Here is a 25,851-nt window from a genome sequence, read left to right as displayed (position 1 = left end):
GGTAGAAATATGAGCATTATGAGCAACATGAGCAATTTTAAATTTCTTGAGTCATTTTAAACTCAAGGAAGTTCTCCAACTTAAGTTAAACACATCCATATTCGTAATGCATTATTGATTCTGTAGCTTAATTTATTTACTCAACGTACTTTGCTATGCATAAGTTGCATCGATACTAATAAGTCAAATTCCTCTGCGTGTACTTGCTCTTGCTGAATCTGTACAACTATGGGGTTTGCAAGGAAAGAAAGCCTCTGGGGCTTCCAACTTACCATGGGGCGGCTGTGGCTCAGAGGTAGAGTGTCGTCCACCAATGGGAAGATTGGCGGTACTATCCCTGGCATGTTCAAGTATCCTTGGGCAAGATACTGAACCCCAATTTGCTCCTGAAGGCTGTTCCCTTGTTATGTGAGTGTGTGTGAATGCTTACTGAGTAGCAGGTGGCACCATGTACGTTAGTCTCAGCCACCAGTGTGTGAATGGGTGATATTTGTGACATGTGGTGCAAAAGCATTTTGAATGTCAGAGGATGAGAAAAGCGCTATACATGTGCAGTCCATTTACCATTTACCATCAGGGTAAAAAAAACCTAATAAATAAATTGTTGTTGTCTCATTCTAGGTGATCTTTGCCCTGAACCAGACGTTATTACAGCAGGAGTCTTTAAGAGCAGGAAGCCTACAGGTCCCGTACACCACCGAAGACCTCATCAGGCACTACAACTGTGGAGATCTCAACTCCATCATCTTCAATCATGACACATCACAGGTCAGTCTTACATATTGCTTGTCTTGTTTTTACCTGATCTTATCTGATCTTATCGAGTGGACTTTAACTACTTTCCCTCTAGTTATTAAGCTAAGGGTCATTGTGACCCCTTGACCTTTTGGAGTGTCCCAGTGACATGACCCTTCACCTTTTACCTTCACCCCTAACCCTCTGACCGACCTTTCATCCCCCCACACCTCCTCCTGCCCACTCCCCTCTACCAGCTTCTCTATACTATCACCAATTTAGCTCTTCTGTTCCTCCTTCCATCATCCTCATCTTGCCTTTCTCGCTTTTACTGGCTGTTCTTCCATCTAATAATCCCTGTGCACCTTGGTTAGTTCAAATACACATTTTGAGTAATGGGTTTTTAGATTTCTCTTTCTTTTGAGAAAGTTGTTTGAAAGCGCTGGGAAAGCCAAAACAAATCCGCTTCCCCTCTTTGTCTTTTCACCTTCATGGATTGACTGAACCATCACCCCTACACCCTCCAGGTCCCTAACTTCAATAACGTGACGCTGCCACCCAGCGAGCAGGTGACCGCCCAGGAAATAGACAGCTACTTTCGACAGGAACTCATCTACAAGAGGAATGAGAGGATGGGGAAGAGGGTCAAGGCGCTGCTGGAGGAACACCCTGATAAGAGCTTCTTCTTCGCCTTTGGAGCAGGTTGGTGTTAAACACACACTGTCAAGGAACGATATTTTGTGATATTAAAGCATCAGCTCCACAGATGCCAGTGTTTCGGGCTAAAATGTCAACACATAGGTCTTAAAAGTCCCTGTTCATCAAAGCACTCAATAAGATTACTTTTATCCCTACAACAAAATGACTTGAATTCCTCTTTTTGTTAGCAGAGCACTTCTGCAAAGGAGAGCTTAACAAACTGAGCAGCTTAACAAACTCATGCAGAGAAAGAGAAAACAAAGACAACTTAAGAAAGCTGAGACAGAAATCCCACCTGATCAGCTTTCTCTTTCTGATCTGCAAAGCATTACAGCTCCATTCAGACGTAGAATTAGAGTATATACTATAATATACAATATGTTTCCTCATCCCTCTTTTCCTTTTTGGATGGGAAAAATATCAGGATTAGCAGATTTCACATTGTACCTCAGGACACATCTCAGATTTTTGTGTTTCCCATCTCCTCCTTTGTTGACTCTGTTTGTGAAACTGGTATCGACAAGCAGTCCTGCAACTCATCAGCGGCTTAAATGACTAAACTACACTCGACTAGACTCCGCCATTGATCCACAGCTTTATCAGCTCAGGGTCCAAATAAGACAGAGTTGTCTTTCTCTAAAGCTTAGGCTCAATAAAACATCCTTTTATCAGGGCAGGGCTGACCAGAAACAGACGTCCGGCCTGTTTGAGGTCTTTCACATAGTTTTGGAAATGTCAGTTCAATTCTTTAAATACCTCATAAGTAGCAGTTGCCTGATAAGAGACTTGACTTTAAACAGGGAGGATAAATAGACCAGATAACAGCAAAGAAGATTCCACATAGTTGTCTACTTAAACATGGATGCCTCTGTGTGTGTGTGTGTATGTGTGTGTGTGTATTCGTGTTTCTTGGGTGGACAATGTATATCTAAGGCAGTCTTTATCTGGTGGTTGTTTCATCAAAGCACAGTTAACACCCAATAAAAAAGACAAGGCTGTTTTGTGATAATTTACACAGGCAGGTTTTCAGTCTAGATAAAGTATTTTAAATAGTTTTTATGTCATGCCAAACACGTATCCCTTCCCACACAAAATGGGGCTACATATCCAACAACAAAAATAGAACAAGACTTCTTGGGCATATGCACACAAAACCAAAGAATAAACATTAACTGTAACACCATATGTACCAGTGTTAATTTTGACAGCTATTTTAGTCTTAGTCATAGTCATGAGACAAAAATGCTTAGATTAGTTTTAGTCACATTTTAGTCATTTTTATCCTCCATAGTTTATCTTCAAACTTATCCAGTGAGTCTAATTCATGTGTTAGAAAATATAATTAAGGTGACAGGTTGTTTAAAAATTTCAATTAGACAGTTTTTTCCACAACTACAAATAATTTCTACACACTTACAAACTGTCATTTCCAGCAGTGTTTGACAGGTTTAAGGGGGGATTTACAAACATACACTTACTGATCGTCATTTGAAAAGCTCAACATCTTTTGATTTATGCTCTCAAAAACTTCGGCACCACAAATAACTAATCTGAGACAACTAGGATTTGTACCCAGGTTCATTTTAAACACTGATTTATCGATCTCACTGTTACGAAGCAGAAAAATAACTTGTGTACCATGTTAGTCTGGATGTCTCACAGAGTTGGTGATTAAGACTTAACTTTCATCTCTGTCTGAGAAAACTCTGCTGAGTTCAGACGGTTTACTCGCAGCACAGCTACACTCACAGATAACTCAGCCTCCTACCTGCCTGTCAGACAGCAATCAGTCCACAAACCCTCTTGAGACAGTCTGGAGTTAGTGGAATCCTGCGGAGATCAACAGATGTGAAGTCTGGCGGCTGATGGCTGCTTGCTCTGCTGCCATTCAGCGACTTACAAGCAGAGCTAACTGCTAACAGCCACCACTGCAACCAACAAACTTCCACAAATCCACTTAACACTTCTGCCAGTTACAGTCAGACACACACGGCTGATTATTTACTGCTGAATTACAGCTTATAACTCAAACCATCGGCTGACGCTGCTCTGGTGTGCATGTTTTCCTAGCTAGGGGAACATCCCGGCACAGACTACTCACTGGAGTTTACCAGCCTGTCGCTCATGCAGCATTTGAAGATATTTACAAACACGGCCATTCTTGGCTTTCAAAGTTTGATAGTCCACCACGAACATTTTTGTCATGTCTCGTCTACGAAAATGAAACATAGATATCGTCTTAGTTTTTATGATCATGATCCATTTTTAGCTTGTCATCGTCTCGTTTTTGTCATGGAAAAAGGTTGTTGATGAAAAGATTTTGTCATAGTTTTTATATGTACATAGGGTTAAATTATAGACCACATAGCAGCAGAAAGAATAAAAATGCTACAGGCCTAAACACACATCTGCAGAAGTAGATAAGTAGTCTTAGTTGTAGTGGCCAGATGTCTTCAAACTTTATTTTATTTTGTTTCCAGCAGGGTCCCTGTACCAGGAATGAGACATTCAGTAAAACCTTCGTTGTTGCTTGGAGAAACATCATTTATAGGGCTGCAACTAACAATTGTTTTCATTGATTCTTTTCTTGATTCATCAGTCAATCAATTACTTTGTCAGTAAATTGTCAGAAAATATTTAAAACAACAACACAAAAATAGCGCATTACACTTATTTGGCCCTCAGTCCAAACCCCAAACAGATTACATTTTCTATCAAATATGATACAAACATCAAATACTCACATTTGAGAAATTAAAAATGTGCATATTGGCTTGGCTACTAAAATGATTAATCAACTGTCAAAATAGTTGTTTACTTTCAACTGACTAATTGATTGATCTTTACAGCTGTAATGACTTTTTATTTACAGATACACATATTTGTATTTACAACTGTTTTGTAAATAATTTTGAAAAAACTTTCACTCAAGGAAATCACCAGAAATCAAGTGTCCATGAGTCAGTTTCGATGCAGACTTTAAATACTCACACAGAGAAACCAAAAATAAAATCCGGAGTATTAATTCATTAATCTATCATCAAGTGTGACAAAATAATGGTGTCGACATTATAATTTAATGAAAGTGTGCTACAGATTAATGCTTCAGCACATCATAAATTTGTAGTTCATCACACTCCCAAATAAACAGCACAACGTGGACTCGTCAATTTTTCATTGAATCCATGAAAACCATCAGATAATTTATGATATTTTTACAGAACACATACACTTTGGAAAGAATCTGTTCGCCCCAAATTTGATTTAGCTCATTATGGGATATGTATGCAGGAGAGAGGATCACGTTTCAGTGCCATCAATTTCACAGTCAGATTTTCCTCTTGATGACATCGTCAGAAACGTCCTCATCCAAAGTTTCTTTGGTCATTTAGAAGCAGAGAAGCAGCAAACTCTGAGCAGCGAGAGAGAGAGAGGCCTTCACAGTCTGTTGGTCTCCGAGCTGGCAGGAAACAGCTGAGGAAAAGCAGACACACACACACATGCACACACACACACTCAAGCCCTAACAAGGAGTACATTTCACGGCGTGTCCCTGAGGAGGTGCCTTTACAAGGGCTTGGTCTAAAAAGGTGTGTGCCTCTGTGTGTATTTATGAGTGTGTGTGTGTGTGTGAGAGCTGGTGAGTGAAAGTGATACGGGCAATCAGCCCAGAAGCACTAGTCTTAGACGTACGGAGGGCAGGTTGGGTCGGCGTGTACAAGGAACGGGATGAGGCACATTAGGGTGCATGCACATGTGCATACACACAAACACACACACACACACACACACACACACACACACACACAATGAACGAACACACACCCCCCAGCCCCCAAGACGGACATGGGTAAAATGTGTCCTTAATTATCCCTGGAGGGGTCAGAGGATACACACACATAGACACACACACACACACACACACACACACTACAATGGAGCCCATTATGTTGGCGTACTCAACTTCCCTGTTACATCAGGTGTGAGACCGCTGTTATCCGTGACCATCTCATGTCTCTCTGAATCTGTGCAGAACAGCGTCTTGACAGATTCAGGATGTGATTATTGTCTGTTCTGCATTTTATACTTATATATTTTTTGGCTAATAATTTACTGAGCTGTCTGTTTGACATGTTGCAGTGGCCAGAGAGAACTTAAATTGTAATGCTGCAAGCTTTAGGTAAATTATGATTACTTGAAATTCATCCAGACTTCAAACTAAATCGGATTCGGAGGAATTAGCCACATATTTAGCATACCTCTCTTCCCGAGTAATGATCCCATTAGCCTGCAGGGGTTGGCCTGCAGATTCCTGACTGACCTATGTGGAAAAATGTTGAGGGTTTTCATTTTCCCCAGTAATAAGCTTTATTGCCACAACAAGTTAACAAAACAGTTTATACATGATAATTTATTCCCTGTCAAATTGCCCAGTTGGATGTAGATTGTGCTTTGCCAAAGGAAACTTAAGATATCACGAGAGTTAAGCGCAAAAGGGGTTTGGGTATCCTGGTGATCTGGTGTTTATGGAAGCCTCATTCATGTTTGTTTGTCAGGATTGATGACCGGACAGAGAAAAAGTACATTGCAGTAACTTTTAATCCAAGACGGAAAGCAGCGTAACCTTTGCCAAAGAGGACCATCACATACACAAGATGATGAGCCTGCACTGTTAATCATTTCTTAAATGAAATATATTTTTGCTATTCATTGCTGCTGCAGTAAAACAAAACATTCCTCGATCAAAAATCTTGATCCGGGGCCAGATGCATAAAACTCTGTGTAGATTTATGACTAAAACTGTGTGTATGCACCAAGGCAGAAATGTGCATATGCATTTTTTTGTCAGATATTATATAACCATGTGTACGCCTGATTCTGTTTTATTAATCTTGATTATTGTGGTGCTTGTTGTACGTACACAAGCCTCATTTCCTCATCCACAGTTCAGCATACATGGAGAAACAGCCATAAACATAAGCCCCGTTTCCACCAAGCATTTTCGTATGGTATCTTTGGAACCAAAAGTAACCCGTCAGACATGGTACCTAGACCCTAGCGTTTCCTCCGCAAACAGTACTCTTAAATGTGGGCCGGGTTGTTGTCACTCACTGCTCCGTTCAGCACTCACTGTACTTCCTGGCTCTTCCCCGGTGACACAGATGGAAGTCTGCACCTCATTTATCGTCCATACAACGGGGCTGCATGCCGACATTTGCAGAATAAAATAGAACAGGCGAAGTGAGAATCTCTCTCCATGGGATATTTAAAAATAGCGAGTTTGTGCATTTAGTCCTTCTCAGGCAAGCTCAGGGGTTTAGTGTTGTCATAGTTCATAGGAATGGCCCTCCACTATGCTTTTTTTCTCCACGTGAGGATTAGAATATATGCAGTTCACATAATCTGGTCCAAATTAATATATATTTTTAAACACTTGAAGATCCACTCGTTACTAAAAGTGTCTAAAACTAGTAATGGTCAAAGTTGCCATATTGAAATTTAAGGCGTGTTGATGGATTCACGTCATCAACTCATGTATTAAGTAACACGACAAGTTATCGTTCCACCTTAAAAGTTTCCAGCAGTCAGCCCAGTGAATTAATTTTTTTTTCTCAGTCTACAGCTGCTGCATGAGGCAGCAAAACATCCTTTATTTTTATAGTTACAGTTTGCTAATATATGTAAGACTTGCCACAATTATGTTATTATTATTATTATTATTATTATTATATTATAATATAATAATATATAATATAAAATAATATATTGTTATTATTTATTAATATGAACAGTGGTTACAGAACCAGCCACAACTCAGCTCTGAGCAGAGTGACTGTCTGCTATCGACCAATCAACAGACTGCAGTGTTCACAGCTCCACCTTTTAGTACCAGATCTGTGTGCTAGGTACCCCAACAGAGGGGGGACCAAAAATGGGNGCATGCCGACATTTGCAGAATAAAATAGAACAGGCGAAGTGAGAATCTCTCTCCATGGGATATTTAAAAATAGCGAGTTTGTGCATTTAGTCCTTCTCAGGCAAGCTCAGGGGTTTAGTGTTGTCATAGTTCATAGGAACGGCGCTCCACTATGCTTTTTTTTCTCCAAGTGAGGATTAGAATATATGCAGTTCACATAATCTGGTCCAAATTAATATATATTTTTAAACACTTGAAGATCCACTCATTACTAAAAGTGTCTAAAACTAGTAATGGTCAAAGTTGCCATATTGAAATTTAAGGTGGGCTGATGGATTCACGTCATCAACTCATGTATTGAGTAACATTACAAGTTAACGTTCCACCTTAAAAGTTTCCAGCAGTCAGCCCAGTGAATTAATTTTTTTTTTCTCAGTCTACAGCTGCTGCATGAGGCAGCAAAACATCCTTTATTTTTATAGTTACAGTTTACTAATATATGTAAGACTTGCCACAATTATGTTATTATTATTATTATTATATTATAATATAATAATATATAATATAAAATAATATATTGTTATTATTTATTAATATGAACAGTGGTTACAGAACCAGCCACAACTCAGCTCTGAGCAGAGTGACTGTCCGCTATCGACCAATCAACAGACTGCAGTGTTCACAGCTCCACCTTTTAGTACCAGATCTGTGTGCTAGGTACCCCAACAGAGGGGGGACCAAAAATGGGGACGTACGGAACAGTGCCATTGGTACCATCCACAACTTTTAACAGTGGAAACGTAAAAAATGTGTACTGAACTGAACTGAACTATACCGTACTGCTCAGTGGAAACGTGGCTTTACCGTACTGCTAGGTGGAAACGTGGCTTTACAGTATGTTTGCATATCAGTACTTGTGTTCCTCCACATTCATTAGACCTCTTAATGAAAAAAATATGGTTAAGTGCAATTTCACTGAGTTCTCCAATGGTGCCAGAACAGCTGTTATTACGCACAACTGTTGCTATGCGTAGCATCCGTACCACTAATTCTTTCTGCAAACCATCATGGTCAGAAGGATGATCAATGATTCATTCATAGCTCTCTTGTTGAAACTGACCTTATACAGAGCTTCACGGGATAACAATAAACTATCATTAACAGGGAGGTGATGGCTCAAATGTACATCTAAGAGAAGGAAATTCATCACTCACAAATTTAAAAATAAATGTATAAATTTGCCTTTGATTAACATTACAGAACACGGTGAGGTGCGCACATTCTCACCACACATTCTTCCTTTATGAATTCCAGTTTATGTGTGGGAAAAGGCATGCGCATGGTTTTTGTGCGTACACATTGTTTATGCTTCTGGCCCCTGTAGTTGAATAACTTCTCTTCATATGAAGCAGAAATGTTCATAAAATCATAATTGAAAGAAGCTGAACTCCACAACAGTAAGATCATGTAGTTTATTAAAAGTGAAACAGTAGTTAAGGAAAATGGATAAAAGTTGCTGTTTCTCATTGTTATCTGTGTTTATGGGGAAGAAATATTTAGTGATTTTTTGCGGTTTTGGAAATTGTTTATGGAGAAAGCATTAATGGTTGACAGTCACACACTGCCAAACCAGAGCTAACGTTTTCTAACCCTAAATGATTTCTCATGTGCTTACAGCACAACACACACACACACACACACACACACACACACACACACACACACACACACACACACACATAGGCCTACTTAGTCTCTTGTTTTCTCTTGTCTTGTTTTCTGTGAGTGTCTGCACTTTGTGGACCAAGTCTTGAGCCACTATTAGATAAGATCCATTTTTATGCTTCCACGCCGGCGATAGCCGTGGCCGGAGGTTTTGTGATTTTGGGTTGTCCATTTGTCTGTAAGTGATATCTCAGGAATGCCTGGAGGGAATTTCATTACATTTGGCACAAATGTCAAGTTGGACTCAAGGATGAACTGATAAAGTTGTGGAGTTGGAAGGTCACCGTGACCACACAAAACACGTTTTTGGCCATAACTCAAGAATTAATACACTAATTATGACAAAATTTTACACAAATGTCTGATAGGATAAAATGAAGTAATGGCATTTTAAATCCAAACGGTAAAAGCTCAACACTCCTGTAGCCATTATCCAACACCCATGACACTCATCTTGGGTATCCACCTTAAAACTGTGTTGACTGTATAGATCCTCTGTGCTGACTGGTTGAAGATGTGTATGAAGAATCCACATTTTCAAATGTGTAGCTTCTTTACAGCTACATCCAAATTCAAAGCATTGTCTGTCATGGCTATACACATGACAGATATAGATGTAAACTGCAAGGGTGGCTTTATACTGCCGAGCCTACGCCGTAACCTATGCACTTGGCCTATGCCATTGTGAGCATTTACACTTGTGCGGTGGTGTGTCTGGCTCTGCAGATACACCTCCAAAACACTAGTCGGTGGTGGGGCTTCTGTAAAGTGCTTTAAAGTTTAGTTTATTCAAAACACACATCAAACATGGCGAAATAGCAACAAGTCAGCTTCACTATAACTCGCAGCATTCACAGACAAACCACTTGTCTTTTGCTGGACACATTTTTCTCACAAATACAACATGCTCATATTATTAGCACAGGCCTATGGCATTTTACATTGTATAAATTAGCCTAGCGGCTAGTGGAGATTTCCTCTACTCATATGAAGCCAGGAACACCAGCAACATTCAACAAAAGTAATGTCACAAAATGTGGCTCCATTACAACTCACAAGGTTCACTGACAAAACAACTATCTTATACTAAACACTTACCAAAGCAAATACAACAGGCTAACGTTATTAGCACAAGCCTATGGCATTTTGTATTGTATAAATTAGCCTAGCGACTAGTGGAGATTTCCTCTGCTCATATGAAGCCAGGATAAATCACACACAAGACTTACAATGCTATTTTAGTGGAGGCTGTAAATGAAAGCTTTGTTTCCACTGAGGGAAGTTGTTCCAGCTTACAAAAACAGACAGGAGGTCTGAAAAATTCCTCCCATACAAAACTTCCTCACACCAATTCTTAGATATTGATTCTTTGGTTGTATCCAGACTCACCAGAATGAGGCCTGTGACCAATGTTGCATCCCAGCCCTGGCTGTTGGAGAAACATTGTTTTTACAGCGGTCTGGTCAGAGTAGTGGTCAGAAAGGCAACAGTCAAACAAACAGAAGTGGTCACTGGTCAGCCGAGAGGAACACACACATCTTTCCCTGCCTCTCTCCTTCTCTCTCTCAGCACACTTGCTCTCTGTCTTCATCCCCACCTCCACCGTACTCTCAGTTTTATTTCGTCTGTCAACGATCTGTCTTCATTTAACCAAGTTGTGTTCTCCAGAGACTTTGTCAGACTGCATTTTTAGCTTCATTACACAGAACAGAGAGACGTGAACAAAGAGAAAAAGAGAGACTGGACGATGATAACAGCTGCTTACAGCAATGTTGTGCTTATGTAGCAAACTCATGATGACCACCCAGTAGTTTGTTTAATATTACGAGGGTGTGGAGAGATGATTCATGGAATAAGAAACTTGTGTGCATGTTACACAGAGTTCCTTATCATATCATGTTTTTTTCTGATTTTTCTGAATATCTTTCAGCCTCTCTGTGCTAAATTAAACAAAAGAGGGTCAGTAGGGTAACAGCACCGTTGCCTCAACCTTTACCGACAGCCACATTTAACAATCTGTGAATAAAAATGCTCTGACAGCAGTTTTGGAATTTGGCAAGCTTACAGTGATCTGCTTATTTTTGTTACGCAACATTACTCCAAAACTTGCATACTGGCTGGGATAGTATTTTTGACAGATAAGATTTGCCAGTTTTTACACTCTGTCAGGAAGCGTTTGAGTCTCAGCAGGCCTGCAGTATTTTTGGAAGGGTAACTTAGATGGGACTTATCATAAAGAGTTCTAGTCTTCAGAAGTGTGGACTCGAGTCAGAAGACTTGGACTCCAGTCAGGGCCAAATCACAAATTTGATGACTATAGACTCGACTTGAGGGAACCAAAAAAAGACTTGCAACTCAACTTGGACTTTAACACCAATGATTCGTGACTTGATAATACTTACTTCTTCCTTCCCTCAAGCCCAAACCATAGGCTGTAACTATAATGGACGTAGCTACCATTAGGTCACCCATTGGTTTGCGGACTCCCACTCTGTAGCCTCGAGTTCAGCAGATCACCACATGATTCCCGAGCGCGGCACCGCTGCTACTCACCGCTCCCTCAGGGGATGGGTCAAATGCGGAGAACAAATTTCACACACTCGTGTGTGACAATCAGTGGAACTTTAATCTTTAATTTTTAACTTCGGCTTTCGCCATCTTGGTTTTTTGGAGTCAAAAGTGACCGTACTTGGGCGAGAAGCTGGAGCTGTGGAGGCATGAGGGGTGGATTTGATTGAGAAGCCGAGAACACTACAGACAGACAGCTTATCAGTCAAAACAGCTCACCTTTAATTATGTGTAAATTTAAGCCTTAATGAAATGTAAATGCGCGAGTTAAAAAAAAAAATTAGCCCCCCATACAGTTGTAATGAACAGGGAAATTAGCTATGAATACCAAAACCGTTTCTTGTACCAGGTTGTAAACATGTTAGCTGTAAAGTTGGGCATTTTAACATGAGGGTCTATGGGGACTGGCTGGCTTCTTGAGCCAGCCTCAAGTGGCCATTAGAGGAACTGCAGTTTTTCATACTTCCATGTTGGCTTTATTTTTCAGCCTCAGAGGTTGCTGCTTGGCCCAAACCATTGAAATGCCAAGAATCAATTAATTTCCCTTCATTTTCTGAATCAGCTAACATTAACACTCATCATTCACAGTTGACACTTAGCTCTCCAGATCCACTTTGTCTGAATCAATTTGACATCATTTAGTCAAGTTGCAGTAGAGAGCCATGAAGAAGTAACGTTATGTTAAAAGCCAGTTGGAAAAAGTGAAACCAAGCAGTTTTGTTCACATACAAAACCTATGCGGTCGCCAACAAAAAGTTTATTGCATTATGCAAAATGTACAGGTCAAAATTTACAACCTGTTTCTGCAAATAAGTACAAATTTTAAAAAGCATTTATGATTTTTGTAAATTTAATATTCTGTTATAATGGCATTTCATTTGGTGAAGAGTGCATCATGACTTGTTTCGGAATAAAACAGTTTAGGGCTTAGGGCTTTGGACTTGACTTTGTACATGAGTGAAAAGACTTGAGACTTACTTGTAACTTGCGAAACAATTACTTTGTCTACCCTGGCTAGTCGTATCCATACGGACAGAAATATGACAGAAATATGAAGGTTTTTCCAGTTTTCTGATGCATAACTAAGCTGCTGCCCTGTCTTACCCTGCTTTGAATTTAGGGTATTGTCATGCCTCGCTATACTTTACTGTACTGTAAGTAAATACCTCCTGGAAATTTGTCTTTTCCCCCCATCTGTTTGTCTGAAATACCACGGCCATCACTCAACGTAAATGATGATGTTTAAAAAGCGCCATATGTTCAGACAGCCATATGGAAGCGGTTATTGCTGCGCTCCATAGGTACAGTAACCCAATCCATGTATACAATCTGAACCCGTGTTCCCTTTATAATCTCTGCCATACCCTGGCACTCTTGACTTTAATAAAATGATGTGTTTACATATCGCTGAAGGCCGAGGGCTCCGTTTCTGCAGGCTCTTACTGATTCTTGTCTTTTTTTTTTCCCCCCTCGCCATGCTGAACTTGAATGCATCCATGTTTCAGTTTCAACCCCAAGCTGCTTAGCACATCATGATTCCCCTCAAACTCCGCTCCAAAACCACAAATTTAAATATTTGCGGTGGTGTAATTGCCAGTGTGGTTGACAGGCTCTGACGGTTACTGTACTTTGAAATGTTTGACTCTTTTCACAGACAATTAAGGTTCGCCTTTGGATCTTTTGCTATTTAGGTTGGTAGGGCCACGCTAAAGTGAATACCCCTCGGTCAGTGAGCTGTTTAGTGTGGTGGGTAGCCTGTAATAAATGGATGGCTCTTGGCCCGTGGGCTGCGGCTCATGACAGAGGTTGACATGAACTCATAACTCACACAGAGCACCTTGAGTTGTCAGTCTGTGGGTAGCTGTCGGTACTGGAGCGGGGAAATAGTCACTTAATACATTGTACTTCTCTGCAGTTAAGAGTCAGCACCATGTCCTGCTTGAGCCAAATTTATATTTATAATAGTGAAGAAGAAAAATGACATAATGAGTGTTAAAGGTAGCATTTTTTAAGTGTTTTTTGGTGCAGAGTAACCTTTAGCATGTGATCCTTCGTGGTATCTGAAAATAGGAATATATAAATGAGACAAAAGAAGAAACAAAGAGACTAAAACAGCAGTGTTTTATATTTTAATTTACTGTGTGTGACACATGCCCACAAACCACAGGTGCTTCGAACCTTATGCAATATATATATTGTTCCCTGCCCAAGATAAATTAACTGTAAAATGAATAAATATAATTAATGAGACTGTAGTAGTGACAATTGTAAATTGTGGTGATATTAAACAAACTGCAAGACTCACAAAGTTAAGCTAGTAATCACTAAATACAGTAGTAGTTCTCACCTAGGGCTGAATATCGCCACTGATTTTACTGAATCGATTCGATTTCCATTCACAAAGTCTCAATTCCATTTGATTTCCGATTCAATAGTGATTCAATTGAGGATATATAAGTTACAATACCAATTTTCACTAGAATGTGAGAGAAATTCATAGATCTATATTTACATCTATATAAAGTCACAATATCAACTCAATACCTCACTTGAAACAAATCTAAAATGTCATAAAATGTCATTACACACATTACATTACACCAAAATAGAAAAACAGTAAGTTAACAGTTACAGATAAAAGAACTGTTAATATGGGAGCTTCTTAATCCTACTGTCGTTAATAATTTAGCACCACAGCTTGTTTGGCCTACTATCGGCGAGATTAACAGGGTCAATGTTTCATACATCCATTGGAAAAAGCGTATATTAAAAGATGGATTTTATGAACCGATATCGGGTCATTCCAGTGAAGATTGTTTTGAATCGGATGAATCAATTATTTTAACCCAGCCCTATTCTCAACCACGGGGCCGGAAACTCCCAAAGGGGGAGTTCCAAGCGGTCCCCAGAATTGGAAATAGCTTATTTTCACTGCTCAAGTCATTATAGAAATGAGCCCAGTATTAGTAAAAATCAAAAGAGCGACTGTTCTGATGATAGATTTAATTTCCTCCATGGTTATCTTCTCAACTGTAGCTGACAGCGATAGAGGTCTGGTCTTAATGGAATGCTTATCAAATGGGGTCCATGACCTACAATGTGAATCAGTTTAGGGGCCCATGACACACATTTGATTGAAAACCATTTAAATACTGTATGACATCATGACACACTCATGCAGTGCAGCCAAACTTCATTCAAACCCACAGAACTTATTTTGAATTCTAGTGGCAGCTCAGTCTCAAGAGGAAAATATCGGCAATGTACATTTCTGCAAACCATAGATACATTAAATATCTACTTACTGATCATATCAATGTTTCTAAAGTGACGTAGTATTTGAGTTGTCATTGGGAGGTGGAGGGGATGGTGGATGGCATGGCACCTAGGTGAGATGACTGGCAAGCTGCAGACGACTGCTTGAGAGTCATTGCTGTATTTTTGGTGGCGTTTGTGCCACCAAACGTGGATGTTTTAGGGCAAAAAAATATCTTTGCTAACCAAGTGGTTTTTGTGCCTAAACATTAATAACCATACTTCAACCACAGCGTTGTCGAAACGTAAAAAAGAGTAAGGTTTCAGTGTATCCGCTACATAATAATTTCCAAGTGTAACCTAGCTGTGGTTTGCAGAAACGTACAATGCCAACATTTATTCTGGAGTTAGGCTTGCCAGGGTAGATCTCAATATGTCAGGCCAAAGTGTATGGAAATGATGCACAGGACATCTAGTATATTTCTACTGGATTGAAAGATGCAGCCAAAAAAAGATGGAGTATATCCCTCAGTGTAAACATGATATAGCTTCAATAAAGAGTTGGAACAAACTGATGCAGAATACACAGTAGGCTATATGAGACTGTCAGACAGTGTGTGGAGATAATTTAAACTAATTTAGTGAGCAGACGAGAGAATTCAGGGAATTTAAATAGATGTCTTTCCAATGTATTTTGTAAACTGTGCTTTAACTTCCCCTGTGTGCAGAATAGTTCAGGCTCAGAGTTATAGCTGATCGACTGGACATTCCTATTCAAATCCCCAGCCCAAACCTTACACATACCTGGCCCGAATCCCTCCAGTGTGTTTTCACACTGAGCACTACATCACTGCGGTCGCTTGCCCTCTTTCACTTTTTTCTTCCCCAGATGGTGTGAAAGTCAAAAACATGGTGCTTTTTTCACAGCACCTCACCCTCATAAACAGCCAGTTTACAACTGTTTAGGGCAGTCGCTGACATGAGTACACACATGTCATACAGCACCATTAAAATCCAGACCAGACCTACCACACACTTGGTAGAGAAGCGGGCATGCAGGGACGAAACGCCTGCCAAACCTGGATTAAGTCCCGGATTTAAGTTTGAATGACACCTTTATGCTGCAACTTATTTTTTTAAAGGGTTTTCAGTTTTTAAAGTTACATCTTGTGGGACTTTTTTTTTTTGCTGGAACAGAGAATGTTTTGCTGTTCTTTTTTCTCTAGTGCCTCCCAATGAGTTTGAGATCAAGTGGCCATTTCATATTTCACTGTTACCTTAGTGTGTGATTGTGTGGTATTGAGTTTGCACGGTAGGCATTTGTTCAAATACCACATTCTGTATGTGTACGTTTTCCTGACAAGGACCTCTAGTGGCCATGTGAATTATGAGTCTAGTCTGTGAGAAGTAAAGGTAGATGTAGTGTCAGTTGTTGTAGCACTGCAAAACCTCAAAGGGATGGATGGTTCAACAAGACACAGGACTTGGTTGACATTGAAGACTGACACAATCATATCCACAAAATAACCAAGTAGAATTTTACCTAAACCTCACCAAACAGTTGTCTGAATTATTTACTAATCATTTAATTAATGTTCTTTTAGGCTACTGACAATGATGTCCAGCCAGTAGGGGTATTTGAACAGAAAATGCTCATATGGCTGATATTGAAAAGCAATGACCAACAACAAACAGTATGTGTTGGATGGTTTGTTTTTTCACCACTCTGCCACTCTAATTTTATCAGATTGGTCTTGGATTTAGAGTTAAAATCCTTAAGATTTCAGTCTTGGTTTATTTGGCAACACCAACGGCCACTGGTGGTAACAGCAAGCATGGTTGAAGGACAACCCAGTCTCACTGTTAAGAAGTCGAGATTTGGTGCTTGGGTAGTGATTTCCAGCGTCAGACACAGATGAAAAAAAAACGTCCTTTAATGTCAGCATGATACACAGCCAGTCGCCAATATAGTTTAACGGGGTCCGGTGGCATCAGAGGGGAACATGACTGGACTAAAACCAAAGTTAAGGTGGCAAATGTCCGGTCCAAAAGTAGGGTTAGTGGGAGCGGTAGTGGGTGGATCCAACAAACACTGGCTTTCACCTGGGAGAGCGGTGTTCGCATCCTGTAAGATTATAAAGCCGAACCCTGTTCTTTTTTACTAAACCTAAACACATGTTTTTGTTGCCTCAACCCAACCACGTGCGTTAGTTGTTGAAGGGAAAAAAAAGTCAATTTGGGATGTTGTATTGATGTAGTGCGTTTATTTTCAAAGAGACTGAATGTAACGGTAAATTTTCTGTGAAAACCGAAGTATATTTTGAAAGAAGACGGTGCATTAACAAGCAGAACTTGAAACAGTGTCCTAGAACGTCAATAACCAACACACCCAGAGTACCTTGTACATATCTGGATGTGGAAAGTTAATGACCAAACGTCAATATGTGACAAGGTCAGAGTGAGAATGTGTTGTAAAGGAATACTTCACCCCCAGATGACCATTTGTGTAACAATTACTCACCTTGTGTTACATTGAATTTGGCTAGAAAACTTTGTTTTTTGATCATGCCTCCATGGTGAACAAAGAATCCAAAAACTGAGAAAATTCTTAATAAGTTAAAGTCATAGGAGTAAGCATTTAACTACAGCAATACTATGTATTTTTGTTACATTTTGCTTCTTATCCCCTATCCACAGCAATGCATTGCTTAGCCTCCGTGGTGGTGCTTCTGTCTGCTTCTCCAAACTAGGAGCACACAGACCACCATCTACTATATGTAATAAACTAACTATGGATAAGTACCTCATATAACCCCATTTAAAAACAAAACAAAACAAAACAGAAGTACAGAAATACAACAGAGGAGCATCTTCTGTTCCTGTTTACAGTGCAGCCAAACAAACCTGCATTGCTTTCATGAAGAAGTCAGGCAATAATCAAATGCACTTCCTGTGACTGCTTTACAATAAAAGCCCTGTGTTTCGCCAGTTGAATGCTTTTAATGTAAACTAGACGAAAATGTTTGCTTTGCATTATTAGTAACTTATCTACGGCTGTAGGAAAGTGAAAGTAGACCGTGATATGAGTGAGACAGAATTACAACAGCATTAGTCTTACTTTAATGGGACATGACACACTGACTTACTGACCACCTGTCACTGTTTGCCTTTCTGTCAGCATGGATCTTCCTCTCCATCTCCTTTCTCCCCAGAAGCGTAATATTAGCTTACATATTTACAATCCTAAATACAACACAGACAACCATGAAAAACATTTAACCGGTGGGATGTTAACATGTCAGGAGCATCTGCAGTGTATCATGTGGTACATCTCTGTCTCTTCTTAAATGGGAGGATAAACCTGTCAGCCGCTCTGAAGAACTAACTGGCTGTTAAAGCTGCTGAGTGAGAGGCACCTAAACATACACATTTTGTTGCACTCATCGGGTCAAAGGCCTCAGTCTCTGCACTTGAAAGACATATTTCATACAGCCCACACTTCTCTCCCAGTCATAGCAGTGAACGCTTGTCACAACAGCTTGTGTTGATTTATTGAAAGAGTTGAACTCCTCACCCCTGACCCCATTCAAACCCAGCAGTATTTCCTTATGCACCTGGAACGGGCTCTTAACATGCCTGCCCAGGGGCTAAACTTTCATTTCGACCAGAAATACCTCACCACTCTATGAAAGGGAAAGGGAAGGGAAAATTATATATGTAGCTAGCAAGCAGCAGTGCATCTATTGATGATTCTGAGTGGGAATTGTTATGAAGGAGCTGTCCCTTTTCATTTTGAGGCGAAAACATAAAGGAGAGCAACACGCTGCCCAGAGGGGATGAAGATATGAAGAGACAGAGGAAAACATGACTTGTGTGATTTGTGGCTTCCACTCTGCCTCTCACTGTGGAGTTATTGAATACTTTATTGTTTCGCTGGAGCGGAGAGTGTTCTGGTTCACCGTATGAATGAGCCTGTGTTGTTGGCCGTGCATGGCGTGTGCACAGTGTCACACAAGCTGTGTGAGTCCATGCTGGATTCTGGGACGCCACAGAGCACCAGTTTGAGTTTTTATACTCAAATTAGCCTCATTATATTTAAATGTGGCATCCTGGTGGGAGTGCCAGCTCAAGATTTTAGGTTTCTGGGTCTATTTCTGCACCGATATGGATATTTTTGAAATGACAACTTCCTTTCTCAGCTTAAGTGCACACAGCATAAGAAATCACAAATCGTGGCTGAGTATTTGCAAAGAACACAAATAGATATAGAAGGACGTGAGGTCAAAACCAGTGTTGGGCAGTAGCATCACTACAAGTAGAGTAGCCCTTCTGTGCGGAGTTTGCATGTTCTCCCCGTGTCAGCGGTGGTTTTCTCTGGGTACTCCAGCTTCCTCCCACAGTCCAAAGACATGCAGGTTAATTGGTGACACTAAATTGTCCGTAGGTGTGAATGTGAATGTGAATGGTTGTCTGTCTCTATGTGTCAGCCCTGTGATAGTCTGGCGACCTGTCCAGGGTGTACCCTGCCTCTCGCCCAATGTCAGCTGGGATAGGCTCCAGCCCCCCCGCGACCCTCAAGAGGATAAGCGGTTAGAAAATGGATGGATGGATGGATGGTGGTAACATCACTACTTTCTGAGCCAAATAGCTTCTCAGTAGCGAAGTTAGTAACATCACTACTTTCTGAGCCAAATAGCTTCTCAGTAGCGAAGTTAATTAATTGACTGATAGTGCGGTGCCGTCCATTAAAGTTACAGGCTAGCTCTGATGTGCAGTGGACTTATCTTCTGTGGAAGTCTGGATAAACGTAAGGATAATAAAACTGAGGATAAGTAATGTGACTGACGCTACTGACGCCACACCGAGGCATGTAGACGAGGGAAGCACTTCCCCATGACATCACATACTAATACTTCAGTATTTCTGCTTACTGCTTTAGCTATTGGCTATTCTTGGCAAGACCCGCCCTACTCTGCCTCTTATTGGCTACATCACACTTCCTGATGTGTCTCTTACAGGTTTTGCCCATAGACTGTGTCTATTTAGTGGATTTGCAGTGGACACCAGAGAAAAAACAGCCCCATTTCCACCAACCGCTTTTGGTATGGTACCTTTGGAACCAGAAGTATCCCTTCAGACATGATACCTAGACCTAGCGTTTCCAATGCAAACAGTACCCTTAAATGTGGGAGGTACCCCAACAGAAGGGGTACCAAACATGGTAACGGTACGAAACGGTTCCATTGGTACTATCCACAACTTTTCGCAGTGGAAACGAAAAAAAAGTGTGCCGAAGCGAGGAGTAAGAGAGTGACATAATGATGTCACATGTTATTTACAGGACATGTCCATGTTCTAATGTCCGCAAAAAAGAAAAGTTCTAATTAAGGTCTATTATTTTTATTGTCTATATTACTGTCATGGTTTTATTCACTGAAAAATACATTTTAGAATTCTGTTTTTGAATTACTGACAGAGCCAGACAGCCGACTGAAAGAGGCAGAGACAGAGAAATGCATTAAGTAGGCAGAGGAGAAAGAAAGAGAGACAGAGTAATAGGCCGACTGATGATGTCATGTTATTGGAGGACATGTTCAAATGTCAGAAAGTCTTCAAATTTACGTCTGTTATTTTATAATAAACAGGTTAACTGAACATTTTTTTGCCTGCCTATTTGTCCTATCTGACATTTTTTCTTATCACTCAGATACTTTTGCCATTTTCTAGTAGCTCAGTTTGCTACATTTCTCCTCGGGGTAGTGAAACTTCAATTTGATGTGGAGTAACTGGTAGCATAGCTCACTACATTTTCCAAGTAGCTTGCCCAACACTGGTCAAAACTCAAAGAAAAATGCTCTTTGCGATGACGTCCTTGTTCGTGATTATTGATACGACTCTTTTATATCTTATAATAATCCTGAAATAAATTATTTAATTCACCAAGTGCCTTCATCCGTTTATTATTCAGAGTTTCTTAAAGAGTTTCATTGATCCCATATCCCAAAAGATATTACGCAAACAAAAGCAGAGAAAGCTTTGTGAAATCGTGCGATGCTATTCTCTGACTGTGTTGAGTGCAGGAGATTATTTTTTATTGCAGAATCAGCAAACAGCCTCAGTTCTAATTAACTTATGTCGGAATTACTGTAGTAGGTTTTGTAACTTCTGTTTTACGTCACCAAAGATCTGCAGCAAATGAAAGATTGTAATCATAAAAAACACAATTTTCTGTTTTTGTTGAGGCTGTTGCAGATGCTTTAGTTGGAGCAGATGTAAAAGTTGGCCTTGTTTGGTTGTGAAATATTTGCAGGGAGGCCGGAGCCTTCTCTGGAAAACTAAGCCTGCTATTCAATCCACAACACACTCTGGTTATCTAGTTAGTGAGGGACAGAGGAGAGAGTGATTAGAGATGAAATGGGATGAACAGATGTTTGGTAATTGACACAGGGAGACATACTTTGTGTTATCGTAATAAAGTCTGTCAGAAAAGGAAGATAAAAGGAAAAAAAATGACACAGGGAGAGATAAGACAGCCAGAAACAGCCTGTGTGAATCTACAGGCCTGTGGATCTGCTCTTAGTTATAATCTAAACCTAAATCACTGATGATCTGCAGGCCTCATTTGACATCGACAAGATCTCTTGCAGATTATGCAAACTAAATAGGCACAAAATTGCCCTTTAAGCCACATGTTTTAGATGGAAGCTCTGTGAGAGAACATCTGAGAAAAACTACGATGTGGAATGCCTTTTAAAAAGCGAGCGGGCATCCCACTCCCCCTGGTATCCTTTTTCTGGACTGGGACAGTTGAAAGGCTGAGCTTAGACGCGCAGCAGGACGCGAGGCTGGCAGGGGTATGTGTGTTTTCAGAGGAAGCAGTCTCGAGGCCGCAGTATGCAAACTGCAGGAATACATTCTGGCAGGTTCGGACGAGAGAAAGCACACGTCTGTAGAAAATAAGCACTGTTATGGCTTCAGAGCTCCTGCTGCGTGAACGCTTGTGATCAAACCTCCAGTGCATGACTGTCTGCAGTTTATTTTGAAGTATATAACACTGCGGATCGTGTTGTTAGATAGAAAACAATCTCAGTGTCCTACTTCAGTTCATTTTGGATGAATTTCTCTTTGAATAATTTAAAATGTTTTGTTACTTGTTTAGTTTCACAGCTGCCAATTGTCCTTTTGAACCTGCTATTTATCTTTTTAACTCTGCAATGTGTGTAGCCTCATTCAGTCAGTACGATTTCTGACAGGGGTTCACTACTTTTTGGCTTGTAACTCTTTAAACTTACACTTGTATCCCCTTATCACAAATTGCATCACAGTCTGTCTACTGTGTGTGTGGTGGCTGTTTCAGCCAGAGACTGAGATCATTTTATATGGCCCCAAATATGTAATATTATCCAGTAATTCATCAGCAAAGTGCAAAGATTAGAAAAAAGTCAGAAAAAGTGAACATAATTTGTGTAGCAGAAATGTGTCTTTCTGCTTTCCTATCTCATTAAAGGAACAGTTCACCCCCAAATCAAAAATACATACTTTCCCTCTTACCTGTAGAGCTATTTATTAATCTGCACCAGAGTTTGTTTGTAACCTGACCGAGACCACCTCTTTAAGAAAGTCTCGGTCCGGTTGTTTTGGTGCACACCTGAGTGTGATTGCTTTGTTTACACCTGCCCAAACGAACCACACTTAGGGGGCAAACAAACTTGAGTTCGATTGAACTGAACCAAACAGGGCAGATGTGAAAGCACCCTTAGCCTCTATTAAATTTGGATCTGGTGGTGCAGTGGGAGTGGGTGCTGCTCTTAAGTACAATTTTTGAGGAGCTTTATGTACTACTTACACTTCTTCTACTACCGCAAGGTGTAATATTGTACTTTTTACTTCCCTAGGTTTATTTGACAGCTATATTTACAATTCAATTCAAGATTTTACACACAAGCTTTTACATGGCACTTTTACAGTCAATATGAAAACCTAAGATCAAGTGGGCAGGTATCCCCCCACCTCTCTTAAACTGCGTATAAAATCTCCTTTCACTTGCCTCTATAGTAAGAATATTCTCCGAGACAGTATTTCTAAGTAAAACGAGACGCTCAGTGGCAGAGACATTCAGAGCTGGCAGCACTCCGGTTTACTTTGTCAAAAACTGCTCACTTTTACAGAATTTTCTTACTTTGATCACTCTCTCATACGACCACAGTGAATGAGCTGGTGTGTGCTCAAGCACCATAATTTCTTGGCAGCAAAGGGCAAAACTGAGAGAGAGTGTAGAGACTATTGCAGCCTGACAGATGTAATCCCTAACACGGCTCCAAAGTGCTGTGTGCCACCACAAATTTTGAGTGAGGGTTTATTTAAAAAACAACCTCACACCACAGGCCTCTTATGTGCTCTGCTTCTCATTTATTCTCAGCATAAATACAAAAGCTAAAGTTGCTCGGGAGAACTCGTGCAGGCGATTTAGACACTTTTTACTCTAACGATAAACATGGCGAGACATAATTCACGTAAAAGAAAAGACAAAGTAAAAATCCGTGGGCATGTTTAATGATCCATCTTTTTAATTTTCAAAAGTGAACATAAAGCTGCTGCAAATTATACTTTTGCTTGCAATTTTGCTCATCAAACTTTCTTTGTAAGCTAAACAAACCACCTCTCCCATCATTCCTGCCAAATTCCCCAAATACTAACCATAATAAATTTCACTTAGATGCTTTTTAACAGAGCATCAGTCCAAAACATTTGTCTGGGGCGGCGACATTAGTCCCAGAAACCCTGAGATGATTCAACTTTGAGTTCATAAATTAGCTCTCATAAACATAAGGTGTCCTGATATGTGAAGATGACAGATGAGGTGGAAGTGAAGGAAGCCACAACCCACATTTCCTCCGCCGCAGTAACAACTACTGTATGTTTAAAGTTTTCTGATAGAGGATTTTAAGAGGTGAGGAGATCTGGTTCGCATTGTTTCAAAGATTCCCTCGACCCAGCCTTCCTGATTTAGCTTTGGATCAAGAGATTCCGAAATAAAAATGGTTGGAAAACCTGCATGCCAAACTGAGATACCACTTCAAGCAGCCGCGGCTCCACTCCTGTTTTGTATAGCAGACTTTACATGGGCACCGTGTCAAGACACAGTCTACATAGTCTTAGCGGAGAAGTGTTTTAGTCCTAAACTGAAGGCCTCACAGGATGCTCAGCTATCACAGTCTGGCATCTGACGTCTTAACATTCCTGCGTTGTTTTGTATGCCTTTCCCTTTTGTCTCTTTTCCTGTTTGTCTTTCCGTGTAAAATTGACATCAGCGCTCGTTTTGCTCCTCCAACATCTATCTGTCTTGAATTGCTTTTTGTCTGCATCTCCATCCAGCCTGTTGTTCTTGAATCTTGCTTGTCTCTCTTTTCCCCTCCATCTCTCTTTCAACAGCCTGTGTCTGTATACGAAACAGCGATCGGTATCAGTTTTACAATAAAAGAATAACCTATTGAATCATCCTGGTTCTGAACTGTGTGCCTCACTATGGCTGAGAGAAACAGAAAGAGAGATGTTTTGGTGGTTGTGGAGTTGTTAGCATTCTTTGGCTCGCCCAAAGAAAAGCTTAATTCACAGGGCAGAGGTGTGTTTGTGCCTTCGGCTTGCTGTTTTGTGTCTTTCAAATTCACACAACCATATCACAGCTGTCTTTTATCACAGCTTTCTCATATCATGGCTATCTCACATTCAGAACCATATCCTGGAGGAGTTTGAATTGAAAAGCTGTCTGATTCTTTGGAGATGTTGTTTATTTTCGCCATTGATGGTGCGCTTCAAGAAGTGCCAATAACTATAATGACGATTTTAAAATTTTGTGGCCCTCGGCAAGTCATAACAGATGGTGAAATGCATTTTATTGTTTGAAATCACATCACAGTGACGTGTATTTTAAAAGCATATATCTTCCAAATGTCTCTTTTGGCAGATTGTGGGAAATAATGCAGCATTTGATACTTTTTTTCTGTTTGTTCAAGTCTTCAATAAAAAGAAGGCAGACAAAATACAAACCATCATTTAAGCCCTATTCGCACGGGAGTAGTGTTACTATGGAACCTCATGTGATTTAGAAATTACGCCCCCATGTCTGTGTTTTATGCGGCACATTTGCACGGAATGAGCAAAGTCTGCATTTTACTGGAATTTACTGACGTTATTCCCTGGATACGATGCACAACTGTATTCTACACAACACAGAAACACTACACAGCACCACGAGGGGTGATGATGTACAGTGTGAACCTTGGGTTCTACTTTTTTTATTTTGTCATGTGGGTTAAAGAAGCAGAACTGATCCTGCCACATATTGTCATCCATCTCATCATCTTTTGAGACTTCACTCGTCTGATGGATTTGAGTGTGCTTTTGCTGCAAACGGTCTCCATGCTGTGTAGTGAAATGAGCCTCCAGCACCCAAACTCTTTCAAAACTTTGATTTATAAGGTGGCGTCTGTAATGCTTTACGATCCTTCACGAGTCTAATATTATCACATGACCTCTCGAAATACGGTAGGCAATTTGCAGTCGGATTTCTACTTGACAAATTACGGACATGGCAGATTTGCACGAGATTAAGTTCAAGACTACCTCTGCAAATATAATAGATTATTTAATTCGGCTCTATAAAGAATATTTCCGGTGTTTAACAGGCAAACATAGACTTTCAATAAACAAAACAAGGCACAAACATGAGTTGGGATAAAATTATTTTACAGGTAAGCTATTTAAACTGTATTTTTTTATCTCACATTTTACTGCTGTATTTATATCCTCCTGAGACCCCGGCTTTTGTTTGGTATGCATTTTTAATTTCTCTGAGCTATTTGGGAATGCAGGACCTGGTAAGTGTTAAAAACTAAGCATTGTCTTTGAACAGTAGTTGGGGAAAAAAAGATGTCCTAATATGGGGACGATGG

At 40.2% G+C, this 25,851-nt stretch overlaps 1 protein-coding gene across 1 annotated transcript in view; it reads left to right on the top strand.

The window, feature by feature from the left end:
- The first annotated feature begins 273 nt into the window (after positions 1–273).
- LOC126395970 (metalloprotease TIKI1-like) overlaps positions 274–25,851 on the top strand; it is a 49,438-nt gene continuing 23,860 nt past the window's right edge. The window contains exons 1-3 of the mRNA XM_050053772.1: positions 274–360; positions 622–768; positions 1,263–1,437. Coding sequence (XP_049909729.1) covers positions 274–360; positions 622–768; positions 1,263–1,437 — 409 coding nt within the window. The remainder of the gene's footprint in view (positions 361–621; positions 769–1,262; positions 1,438–25,851) is intronic.

The sequence above is a fragment of the Epinephelus moara genome, chromosome 9 (assembly GCF_006386435.1).
Source record: "Epinephelus moara isolate mb chromosome 9, YSFRI_EMoa_1.0, whole genome shotgun sequence".
Classification (NCBI taxonomy): Eukaryota; Metazoa; Chordata; class Actinopteri; order Perciformes; family Serranidae; genus Epinephelus; species Epinephelus moara.
This window is presented reverse-complemented; position numbering and strand designations above follow the sequence as displayed.